The sequence below is a fragment of the Pteronotus mesoamericanus genome, unplaced genomic scaffold (assembly GCF_021234165.1).
Source record: "Pteronotus mesoamericanus isolate MK-2021 breed Mesoamerican mustached bat unplaced genomic scaffold, CSHL_Meso_final scaffold_125, whole genome shotgun sequence".
In the NCBI taxonomy this organism is placed as follows: Eukaryota; Metazoa; Chordata; class Mammalia; order Chiroptera; family Mormoopidae; genus Pteronotus; species Pteronotus mesoamericanus.
In genome coordinates, this window is record NW_026555304.1 from 6,946,664 (window position 1) to 6,957,951 (window position 11,288).

Consider the following 11,288-nt stretch of genomic DNA (forward strand, 5'->3'; position numbering starts at 1 on the left):
ATTGGATAATAGTTGCAGTCAGTGATGATTTTCCTAGTACTTCTTTATCTGTTGATCAACATGTTTGTGTTCCCTCCCTGGAACACAATGGCTTGATACCACCTCCATCACTTGCAGATCCCCTGTGGCACAAAGACTGAACTGCTTGCCGACCTTCTGGAGTCATGTGGTCATGCATTCCAGTTCCTGAAATAATAGCTTTCCATGTGCATTAATCACTTAAGCCTATCAATTATGACTGAAGCTAAAATTTTTAACTCTTGCATTCCCCTGTCAGGAGGACAAAGTGTCACTCTGTATTAGGCTGTAGGCCAGGCCCTAGAACAGGGGCAGACTTCAGGCAGGATCAGTGGGGAGGGTGTAGGGGCTTAATCTGAAAAGTCAGAACCTGAGTAGTAGAAGAGGAGGGAGTGATAGAGAGGCATAGGCTCAGTCACCAGGGAAGGAACAACATGAGCAAGAGAGCTTGAAAGGGAGAGAACCCAGCTGCCAGCCTAGGGAGCTGTCATACTACAGGAAGTGCATGGCCATGTCCCCAGGGTCTGGTCAATGCAGGAGCTCAATAATTTTGAGGGAGGGAGGGAAATAGGAATGAGGGGAGGAGAAGAAAAGGGAGGAAAAAGAGGAGGAAAAGAAGAGAAGGGCAAATGGAAGGGAAAGAATGAGACCAAGAGGGAATGGAAGGGAGAATGGAGGAGAGCAGGAGGGAGGGGAGAAACATAATTTGGTATGGAGTGGGGAGCCACTAAAATTTTGAGGAAGAAACAGATAGTCACAACCTGAGAAGGGCTGGACTGGAAAGAAACTGGAACAAAGGAAATAAATGGGAGAGGGAGAGAGGCAGAGAGCAGTTAAAATGTCACAGTAACCTGAAATGCCAACTGTAACATATTGTTAGGTGGCCTGTACTGTTCTCATAAAATTAACTGCAGATATGGGAAAATGATGTTGCTGTGTTCCCATCTCACCTTTTCTTCCTGGTTGTGTTTTCTAGGCCAGTAGAGTGAGTGACCCTGAGGACGCAGGCCCTGGCCTCATCACAGCACGGTCAGACCAACTGCTCTGGGTCTCTTATCTCTGCTGGAGCCCAGGCCATAAATCTCATCGGGAGTGCCTGCTCAGGAAATGCTCAGAACAATGAATGTCCACTGAACAGGGGAATCGGTGAGAGGAAGAATGAATGAATGAATGAGCAAACAAACCAATCAGCCAATGAACTAACATCCTCCCCAGGATGAGGTAGAAAAGCAGCAGCCCCTCCCAGGCCCAGCTCACTCAGGCCCTGAAGATCTTTGCTGCCTTTTGGGCTGGAATCATGAAGCCCTGGAGGTATTTCCAGCAGCTTCCAGCAGCACTTGTTCCCAGAATCCAGACTCCAGCAAGTAACCCTCACCCATCACTGATGGCAGTTGTAAGAGAGGACTCAGGCAACAATTACATGCACATCTTATTTGCCAAAAGAAATAAATTGTCCAGCAATATTTTTCTAGAAGTTAATTATGAAAAGTTTGGTCTATACTTAAAAACAGGGCTGTTTACAAAGGCCTGTATAACTTTGCCCTAGCACAGACGTCGAAGGCATGTGACAGCTCTAGGCATCCTGTGGTCCCCAGGGGGTCCCACCTGCCCACTCCACCATCCCTCCTCTCACAGCTCAGGTATACCAGGCCAGACCTGCCTCACAGCCCCCAGTTAAGTCAAAAAGTCTCTCCTTGGAGAACGAAGGCCCTGCTTCTTCTATGACCGAGGGTCACCTTGAAACAAAAGATGAACCTGACCTATTCTCGTTGCCCTAGGGCAAGCACAGATTTGCTTTAGGACTGCAAAAAGCTGGCAGCTGCCTTGTTTGGCAAGGCCTCAGGTGAGGAAGACTACCTAACTGCATCACACGTTTCAGGGTACAGGTGACAACTGTGCTAGAGCCACTGAAGCAAGAAAAGACCCCGCTTCCAAGGTCATTGAGTGACATGAGGGCATGCAATAGATGTTAAGGAAAAGAAGCAGGAGGTGACAAAATACAGGGTGAGAAGAGCTGTTTCAAAGAGTGTTGCAAAGCACATGATACGTGCACCTCAGTGGGAAAAGAGAAAGTAGAAGAGAGATATGCCAAAATGGGGTGATGACTTTAAAGGCACATTGACTTTTTTCTTTCATGTTTTTGTGTTTTACAGAATACAAAATGAATGAATGAATAAAAACAAGTGAATGTCTACAACGAATACATAAACCTTGATAAACTTACAAAGTTATCTTATGAAAGTAGCCTTCCTGCCAATGTCAACAGGCTGCACTTGGAGGTATGTGGAGCCTGGGAGCCTGATTCTAAAGCCACCAGTTTACTTTGGGTTCTGTCATCTTTAGCAAATGCTTTCGCTAACTTTTAAATATTGTAATTACTGTCTATTCAGTGTTTTCTGGGTGCAGAGGACTATGCCCAATAGTCCATATGATCACTTTCAACATACACAACTAGCTTATGTATGCATTACCACTTAGGGTTGTCAAAGTATGGATGCAATAATGTATTCATAAGCACTGTGTATTTTAGTACCTGTCCTCTGAGGTATTTCATTTCAATAGCATTAAATGCCCATTCATCCCCCTGAAATTAAGCACAAACTTTGGGCCTGGCATTGTGTCCCTGCATGCATTTTCCCCCCTGCAAATTGTCCTAGTCCCTTGAGCTCCATCAGATGGCCTCGATGTAAATTCCAATCTGAGAAAGCCAAGTGTCTTAAGGGCTGACAACTGAACTTTTTACAAGAGTCAGTCTACCAGCACAGGGGGTCTGCCCACCTGCTCTGGGCAATATTGTGCTAAATATACTCATTGAAGGGTCCGGTTTAAGGAATTATGCCCCACGGGTGTTTACTACAGCTTGCTGTGGCAAATGGCCATAGAATGCAAACTGGCATAGAAATCCACTTGAAAGGTGCCTGAACAAGGAAAACTCGGGTTTAAGCAGCAAATTGGTAAAATATTAATGAAACTTGGGGCAAAAACACAGCTGAATTATTTTGTTAGGCTTCTAATTGAAGGGGAAATGTTTTTTAAGAGTTGACAAATGTGAAACACGATGCTTTCATTCAGGGAAGAATAATCTGATAATCAGATTCCTACAGTCCTGTTGTCCTGAGACTGTTTCCATGATTTGGAGGAAACTTAAAAAGTGGCACCAAATAAGGCAAACAGCCACCTGGAACTCCTGCTAAATCGGTAAAATTTCCTATTTAGAAAAACAGCACACCATCCCTGCCTAAAAGCTCAGTGGACACTGGGCAGCTTGTTAGCAGCATGCCAGCTCCATGGGTACTTCCCCTGCTGAAAGCTTCTGAAGTTAGGCAGGGATGAAACTAACTCATATTGATCACATAAGATTGATTCACTCCGGACATTTCCTCCTAGGTCCTTCTTAAAATAAGCCTTTGTTGAAAAGATTTAAATTATTTTTCTTCTGTAAGTCTCTAAATGGCACTGTGAATTGCATCAGTCCTCCTGTGATGTGGGAAGAGAATACTCAGAATAGTAGACAGCAGATGACTTACTCACACCTATTTGTGTAGACGATGCCTTCCCATTTTTGCTCAGATCTTTTTTCTATCACAACCATGACAAAACGATGACTCATGCTTAAATGCAGCCATCATGTCATATGCGATGTTAATACTTTGATGACATTGCTGTAGGCTCCATTCCTTTAAGAGGAAAAGGGTTCCTGAGAGGGCTGTGCCGCCAACCTCAGGGGCCACAAAAAGGCAGCGTCTGCACAAGGCAATGCTCATTGTGCAGAAAGGCTGCCTGCCTCCAGCAAGCTGTTCCCATAAGCAGCTGTCTAGGGGGTGGGGCGGGGCGAGGAGGGGGAGGGCAGAGCGAGGCTGCTTTATCAGGTTGGATGGACAGCCTTTAGCAGTTGCACTGATGCCTTATCTCAAGTATGCTCCTGCCCTGTAGTTTAAAAATCTTCCTAAAAGGAGAGAAACAGGGGCAGGGCTCAAGTCCTGCCCTAACTCTGGGGCAATGTCCCCTCCCCCACTCCCAGCTCCCTGGAAGCCTGTATGCAATTCAGCCTAGACAGGAGGATGAACAGGTGCCATCCAGCTCCATGAGTTTCAACAATCATCTGCAAGCCTGCTGACTACAGCCCCATCAGAAAGGACCCCTTACCCTCAATAAAGAGAATACGTTTGTTTCAGTAAGTTTATTGTAAAATTCAAAGCTGCAGCAGCATAATCCTTTGGAAAATGAACCATCGCCCAGATCCGTTTTGAAGCAGTAGTGCAGACTGCTAGGTCCGTCAGAGCTCCAGTAACTGTGCAAGTCCAGGCCTCCTGGCCTCGCCTTTCCCCAGCTTCCTGCCCACAGCGCAGGCTGCTGAGTCACGCCTACCAGGTCAGTCCATCCTTCCCAGCATTGCGGCCAACGTCCAGCCTCTGGCCTTACTGGGCAAGCAGCCGCTCCCCACACATGTAGAGTCCTTGGCTAGGGGCCAGCCTGCCCCTGCCGCTGGGCCGCCTCTTTGGAGGAAGCCTCGCCTCCTCGCCGGTCTCCACGTGCCCCCGCCTGCCAGTCTCCACGCCGAACTCCGGCGCCCTCCGAGGGCGCGTCTGCAGAGCCAGCCCCGCGCTAGGCGCCCCGGGGCATCTCCACAACGATTAGACCAAAGACCTCCGCGGGACTGTCACTCGGGGAGGGTGATACTGGGCACCCAGTCATTGACACTGCGGCTCTCTTCGCAGAACAGACTGAGCTTCTCCAAGGCGGGGTCCTTCCATGCATCCTCATTGGGGTTCTGAAAGGAGAGCACAGAGGTCAGCTAGGTTGGCCACTAGACTCAGGTTTGGGGCGGGAGTGGGTGGGGACCGGAGAAGCGCACTCACCGAGATGAGGATGCAGTGAAGGTCTCCTGGAGTGCCTGCCTCATCCCCAGAGCCCACGATGGCCGCCAGTCTCTGCACGTCGCCCACACGCACGATATCGATGTCGTTTTCACAACAGAATGCCTGGATCAGCGTGAAATGAATCTGCAGCGCGATGTCGCCTTCATCCTCCTCGTCGGCAGCCAGCACGCAAAACGTTACGTTGTCAGGGTCCCTGCGCCAGCAAAGGAGGGGTGATGAGGTTATGGCAGCGAGCTCTGGGCCCCCGCCCCCCCGCCCAGTCTCCTGGGTCTCCCCACCGCTGCCCTGCCCGGGTAGCCACCCGCGTACCGCGCTTGTACTCACACGTTCAGGACTTTGGCTGACTCGTAGACTCCGGCGGTCAGGCAGCCCTGGCGCTGGGCCGACAGCAGCAACTCGTGCAGCGCTTTCCCGGCACCCTGCATCCTGCGAACGAGCAAGCTCCGTAAGCGGAGACTGGATGAACCGCGACGGGGCCCCCAAGCACAGAAACGCACCCCTGGCGCCCTAGCTCAGGGATGCCCCTGAGAGTCCCGCCGACGTACCCGCCGCCCGGCACCCCCGCTAACAGGCTTCCGCTCGACCAGTCGTGAACAGGGCAGAGGGAGGTTCCGCGCACTCCGAAGTGTCCGGCAACGGGCGCCGACCCACCTGGCTGTGCTTTCAGGAACCGTGTCCTGGCCGCGGACTTCTTCCAGTGTCATGGTGCGGTCCGTGAGCAGCTAGATATCCAAAAGAGGAGCTGGCGAAGAGGACCAAAAGAGGACGTGGAAGTCCACAGCCCACTACGGCGCGCCCACTGTCAACGAAAGTGTCCGCCGCAGCCGTGCACTTATATAAGCCCGGACCAGGCAACGCCAGCTGGCGCAAAGCTGCGAGCCCATTGGCCAGTACCCGCTTTCTGATGCAAATGAGGCGGCAGCCGGCGGCTCGTGCCCGAAGGCCACGTGGGGAGGGTTGGGGGAGGGGGGAGGGGGCGATGACAATGCCTTAAATCTGACTCTTTTGTCGGGGTATTACTGGGCAGACTGAAGTCTGCAGATTTCATTTCGATTCTGGGTTTTGGTTTTTTTCCTTGAAAGGAAAAGTTACATATTAAAAAAGAAAAACCTTGTTTGTGAATAGGACTGCAATTTTTGAAATGCACCTTTGGATAATCTGAAGGATTTATTTTGCACTTGTTACTACCTTTCTATTTTTGTCTTTACTTTTAATTTGGAGTTTTTGAGGCTTTGAAACTGAAACTGAAAGCAAAATCACACAGCGCTCGCTGGCTTTAAACTTGAAAAGCCGACACTTAAGCCCCAGAGGCGTAGACGAGGCCTCAATGCGCACTCAAAGTCCCGACCCAAAGGCAGTGGTAGGTCCTAGTGAGGGTCCCAGTGCCCTGGTAAAGTGCTACAGGGCGCTGGGCCCGCAAGCAGATTGTAGCCTGCGACTGCAGCTCGTTTGCATTTCTATGGAGGGCGCACAATAGCAGAGGTCTGGCGTGTGGCGCTTTGCGGGAGGGACAATCAAGGCTTTCTCTTCCTTGCGACACTGTCCACCTGCCGCCTGGTGGGGTGAGCGGGAAGGCGCAGCGCGTGGGGGTCGCCGAGCTGTCCGACGTTTGCGGGTCCGGACTGCTTGCAGCTCCTGCGCCCTTCGGTGCGCTCCCCCTGCGCGCGCCCCTCTGCACCCACTGCCCATTTGCTTCCAATTCCGCCCCACCCAGGAATTGAAAAGAATACAAGGCTGCCGCACTGTCTACGAAGTTTTGTGCGCTCCGCCAGGACGCCAAGTTTCCCGTTCCTAGAAGCTGGGGATACGAGGCTTAGAATCCCTTTCCCGGGGCGCCATCTACAGGTCACCAGAAAGATCCTGACCACCCCGTTCTCAACTCCCCATTTCCATTGGCCTCCGGGGTTGGCCGCTGGCCCTCCACCCACCTGTCAAGGGGTGGCTCTGACAGGTTCCAATGCGTCCCGGCCAAACTACCCATTGATGGAAGTCAGAGTGAGGGCCGCAAAACCAACCCGGGGAGGAGGTGGGCAAGAAATATGGAGCAAGAGTCCATATTTCTTATGCTCTTTTAAGTTTTTTAAATTATTTAAATATGTACACATAAAAAGCTTGTTTTCCGGTAATAAATAGAATAATAAAACTGGAAGAGACCTCTAGAAAGTTTAAGAGACATTGCTACGATGTGACCATTTTGGACTTACAGCATTTCAGGCTGTTTGCTCACTTTTGGTGTTTGCAGCTCTCGGTACTGACCCATCCTTTTGTAGCAAGCCCAGGCCCTGGAGGCTGGGCAGGACAGTGAGGGGGGGGCGGGCAGGGGAAGGGGATTCCTGGAAGCCCAGGCAGGCTCTGCAGCCTGATAATGACGGAGAAAATAATCAAGTGAGCTGGCGGCTGGCGCCCCAGGATGGCTTACCCACAAAGGATAGCAGCAAAATCAGGCCACCTCTTCCAATTCCAAAAAGCAGGTGTTTGGCTCACTCAACATTCTTGAAACTGATGTGTCTCAACCTCGCTGGAGCCTGAGGCTGCGTTTATTTACTATTGTTTCCTTTCTTTCTATTTTGGTGGCATATAAAATGATGGTGTGTCTCAATTAGATCAAATCTGTTCATTTTTAAGTGATTGAGACTTGGGCATTGTTCTTTTTAAATGTATTTGTGCCAAGGGGTCTGGCTGAGTAGGTCATTTGGTTGGAGCACCATCCCAAAAAACCAAGGTTGCAGGTTTGTCCCTGGGCAGAGCATGTACAAGAATTAATCAATGAATGCATAAATAAGTGGGAAAACAAATCGATGTTTCTCTTTCTCCCTCCTTCTTTAAAATCAATAATTTTTTTTTTTTTTTAATTCACTAGGCTGGAGAGTTGCATCTAGCTGAGGTAGTCCCACCCTCAGATAGGCTTTCACAGGCTGGAGAGGCAGTTTACTTAAAAAAAAAAAAAAATAGTATTGGTTCCAGGTCACCAGGAAATGGTGAGAATAAGACTTATTTGACATCTTAGCACCTCCTCCCCCCATCACCATTTATAACACTAAAAGTTTCTTGCACACCATGCTTCAGCCCCTCCACCCAGAGTAGGCCACTGGACAGGTCTGATTAGGGAGACAGAAGCTGCATTTCCATTTGGCACTGAGCCAGCCCTGAGGGAGGGCGCTTACTAACACCCCCCCGGGGCTATCCTATTTTGCTCACATTTTTAAAGTATTCCATTTCAGGAAAACTGCCTTTCTCACACAGGATATGACTTCGCATGGGTTTATTAGGTCAGTCCAAATGTCCCCAAAACCCTCATATCAATTAGGAAAGAAACATTTTATCAGAAGGCAAGGTTGGCCCTCCACCAGAACTCCCCAACCCCGACCCAGCAGTTAGACAAATTCAGAAGCTGCTGTGTCTGGGACAGGCCATTTCCCCGCAGACTACAGGAGGGGAATGGAAGAGGCTGCACCCTGTCCCTGGTCCCTTCAGCCTGCCCCAAGGTAGAAGATTGTTGACAATAGCCAATGGCCCACCTGCCCTGCTATGACACTCCCAAATGGCATTCAGCCAGTGTCTCAGCCTGCAGGAGCCCTGCATTCTAGAAGGCTCTGTTGTTACTCCAAGCTCCCCATGATTGTACCCCTAAAACTTCCCCTGAACCTTGACAATGCAGGTGATGATGACTTTATTGAAGACACATCCTCAGAGATGCTATGTTTTTAAAGCCTTTGGAAGTGTTCACAATTTAATTATTTTATTAACACATTCTCGGAAATTCACTTCTTGGTTACTCTCATCACCTGATAGAAATGTTGGAAGAGAGTCTGCTGATTCTGATATGGAAGGAAATGGGCTTTGAGTAAGTAGTCAGCATTACAATATAGTCCCTGTTGCAATTTCTTGAATTATTTCTTTTTAGTGTGCACAAACACTGTCTTTAAGTAGCAGGTTCATCCTCCTTATGCCCACGACCCCACCAGAGGGTGCAGGGCACAGATGTGCTGCTCAGAGCTCCATGCTGGCTTAGGGAAAGTCCAAGTCATTGCCACCTTTCAAAACCGGCAGATTTCACATATGAACTTGAATTTCCAGCTTTTCTTGTAAAATGAGATTTGGCCACCATGTGCCTGAAGCCACCACTACCCCCACACACCATGGTAAACATCCGCTGAAAGGGAGGCACTGGAACCCCAGACTGAACAGTGCTCTCCAGTTCACCACATTCCCTCTGCACCCTTTTGAGGATGCCTGCTGCTTCATTCATTTATGTGACCTTCTTGTCCCCTGTAGCCGTTACATATGCGATCTTTGAAAAGAAACCAAAGTTTGAAAAGCAAAATAAAGAGGCCAGGTGCTTAAAAGATAAACTCAAATAGGTCAAGCATTATTTGTGTCCCAGATTCTGCAGGACTGGTCTCCCTCATGACACAGGGCTCTGGAAGCAGTCTGAGTTGGTTCCTTTCTAAATGGCTGGGCGTTGCTCTCAATGCCTCACTTCCACCCCTTTGTCAGCCCCTTCTCAGGCAGCAGAGGCCTCCTTGGGTTTCAAAAAGAGTGATTTTCCCCCCCAAAAAAAACTCATGCATGGAGGGAGGGACAAGAATGAATCAGTGACAATACTACATGAACTCAAAAAAGAAACTAAATCTTTGTGCAAGACACACACTTACTTAAATCCCAGCAGTGTTACTGCGAATGTGTTCCAGAATCTAACAAGCACAGTATGATGCCCCCAACCCTTCTGCCATGCACCCCACCCTCTGAAACATGAGGTCTGTCAATGGGGAGGTTTCAAATGACAACTGAGACAGGAAACAGGAAACTGGAAAGGGAAACTCCCACCTAGCAGAAGCCAGACATCCGTGGTCAGTCCCCACACAGACAGGGATTTCTGGAAGGAGCAATGGATTAGCATGTGAGAGGTTCACATTAGCTCAGTAAAATTCCTGAAATAGGATGGGCGGGGGCGGGGGACAAATCATTCATGCATTTGGTACTTTCTCTGTCATGAGTAATAAATGATTGTGACACATGTCACAGCCATAGGCTGAAAACCCCTGAAAAACCACTGATGTGCTGACCTTCAAAGCTTGGCCAAGTGCCTGCCTCCTGAGCCTCGGTTTCCCACGTATGAAATGAAGGTCTGCCCTTTGCCCTTCATGAACTTTGTAGGGAGTTTCTAGAGGTCACACCTGGTCACCATTTGGCCCACGTACAGGTTTTGTTTGGTGGGCAATGTTTTAAAATGACTTACACATTCAGGTCTGACTTGTGTGTTTGTGTAAGTAGGAGCAGGTGGCATGCACTTTCCATGTCACCCTAGACACGTCCCAAGTGTCACATTAGGCCTGCTGGATTATTTAGCCCCTGTCTGGCCCCTGCAGACATTTGAGTTTGTGATAAACTTTCTTTTCTAACGGCATACTGTAAACTGAGATACTGTGGTCACCTTTCTGAAAACATTAACTTATAAGCATATAATAGATTAGTAGAACTTTTTAACTGAAAGCTCTACTTTCTGAAAGATAATTTAAAGTATATAAATACTCAGTACAGTAGCATAATATTGGAGGTTACAGTTGGCAGAACAGGATTCAAAACTGGGCTTTGCTGCTTGCTTAACTTTGACCTTAAGCAAAAACTTAGTTCATGATTTAAAGTGTAAAGTAAGACAAGGAGGTAAAAAACCTGTATTTTGGAACTCATAAGACATTGAAGAAAGAAATTAAAGAAGACAAGACTAAATGGAAGTATATACAGTGTTCATGGATAGGATAGGTTTTAACATAGTTAAAATCTCCATACTACCCAAAGTGATCTATAGATTCAACACAATTTCTATCAAAATACATTCAATGGCATTTTCACAGAACTAGAACCAACCACCCTAAAAATGTATAAGGAACCACAAAAGACCCCCAAGTAGCCATAGCAATCTTGAGAAAGATGGACAAAGTTTAAGGTATCACACTACCTGATATCAAATTATACTACAAGGCTACTGTAATCACAACAGCATTGCACTGGCATAAAAACAGATGACACAGATCAGTGGAACAGAATAGAGAGCCCAGAAATAAACTCAGGCCTATATGGTCAATCAACATATGACAAATAATGCAAGAATATACAATGGGTTAAAGATGGTCTATCTAATAAGTGGTGTTTGGAAAATTGGATATGCAAAAAATAACTAGACCACCACCTTACACCAAGTACAAGATAAACTTAAATGGATTAAGTTTATGACTTAAATGTAAGGCTCAAAACCATAAAACTAGAAGAAAATATAGGCAAGAAGATTTCAAGATGGCGGAGGAGTAAGTAGATGTCACACTGACCTCCTCCCAGGACCTCCTCCCAGGACCAACCTAGAATTACAACTAAATTGGGGGAAAATCACCT

The 11,288-nt window shown here is 48.0% G+C and overlaps 1 protein-coding gene across 1 annotated transcript; it reads right to left on the minus strand.

Moving 5' to 3' along the window:
• Positions 1-4,183: 4,183 nt before the first annotated feature.
• On the minus strand, positions 4,184-5,703 carry GADD45G (growth arrest and DNA damage inducible gamma). The gene is made up of 4 exons (XM_054587953.1): positions 5,550-5,703; positions 5,223-5,324; positions 4,878-5,091; positions 4,184-4,789 (listed from the first exon to the last, which is right to left on the minus strand). The coding sequence occupies exons 1-4, from the start codon at positions 5,600-5,602 to the stop codon at positions 4,679-4,681; spliced, it is 480 nt and encodes a 159-aa protein (XP_054443928.1). The 5' UTR covers positions 5,603-5,703; the 3' UTR covers positions 4,184-4,678.
• Positions 5,704-11,288: the final 5,585 nt, after the last annotated feature.

What these genes read in the sequence shown, in the direction of transcription:
- GADD45G (XM_054587953.1), bottom strand. Translation starts at nt 5,602, where the DNA reads ATGACACTGGAAGAAGTCCGCGGCCAGGACACGGTTCCTGAAAGCACA. An exon ending in GTTCCTGAAAGCACAGCCAG is followed by an intron (nt 5,325 to 5,549) that starts GTGGGTCGGCGC and finishes GCTCGTTCGCAG; the next exon opens with GATGCAGGGTGCCGGGAAAG. An exon ending in TCAGCCAAAGTCCTGAACGT is followed by an intron (nt 5,092 to 5,222) that starts GTGAGTACAAGC and finishes TTGCTGGCGCAG; the next exon opens with GGACCCTGACAACGTAACGT.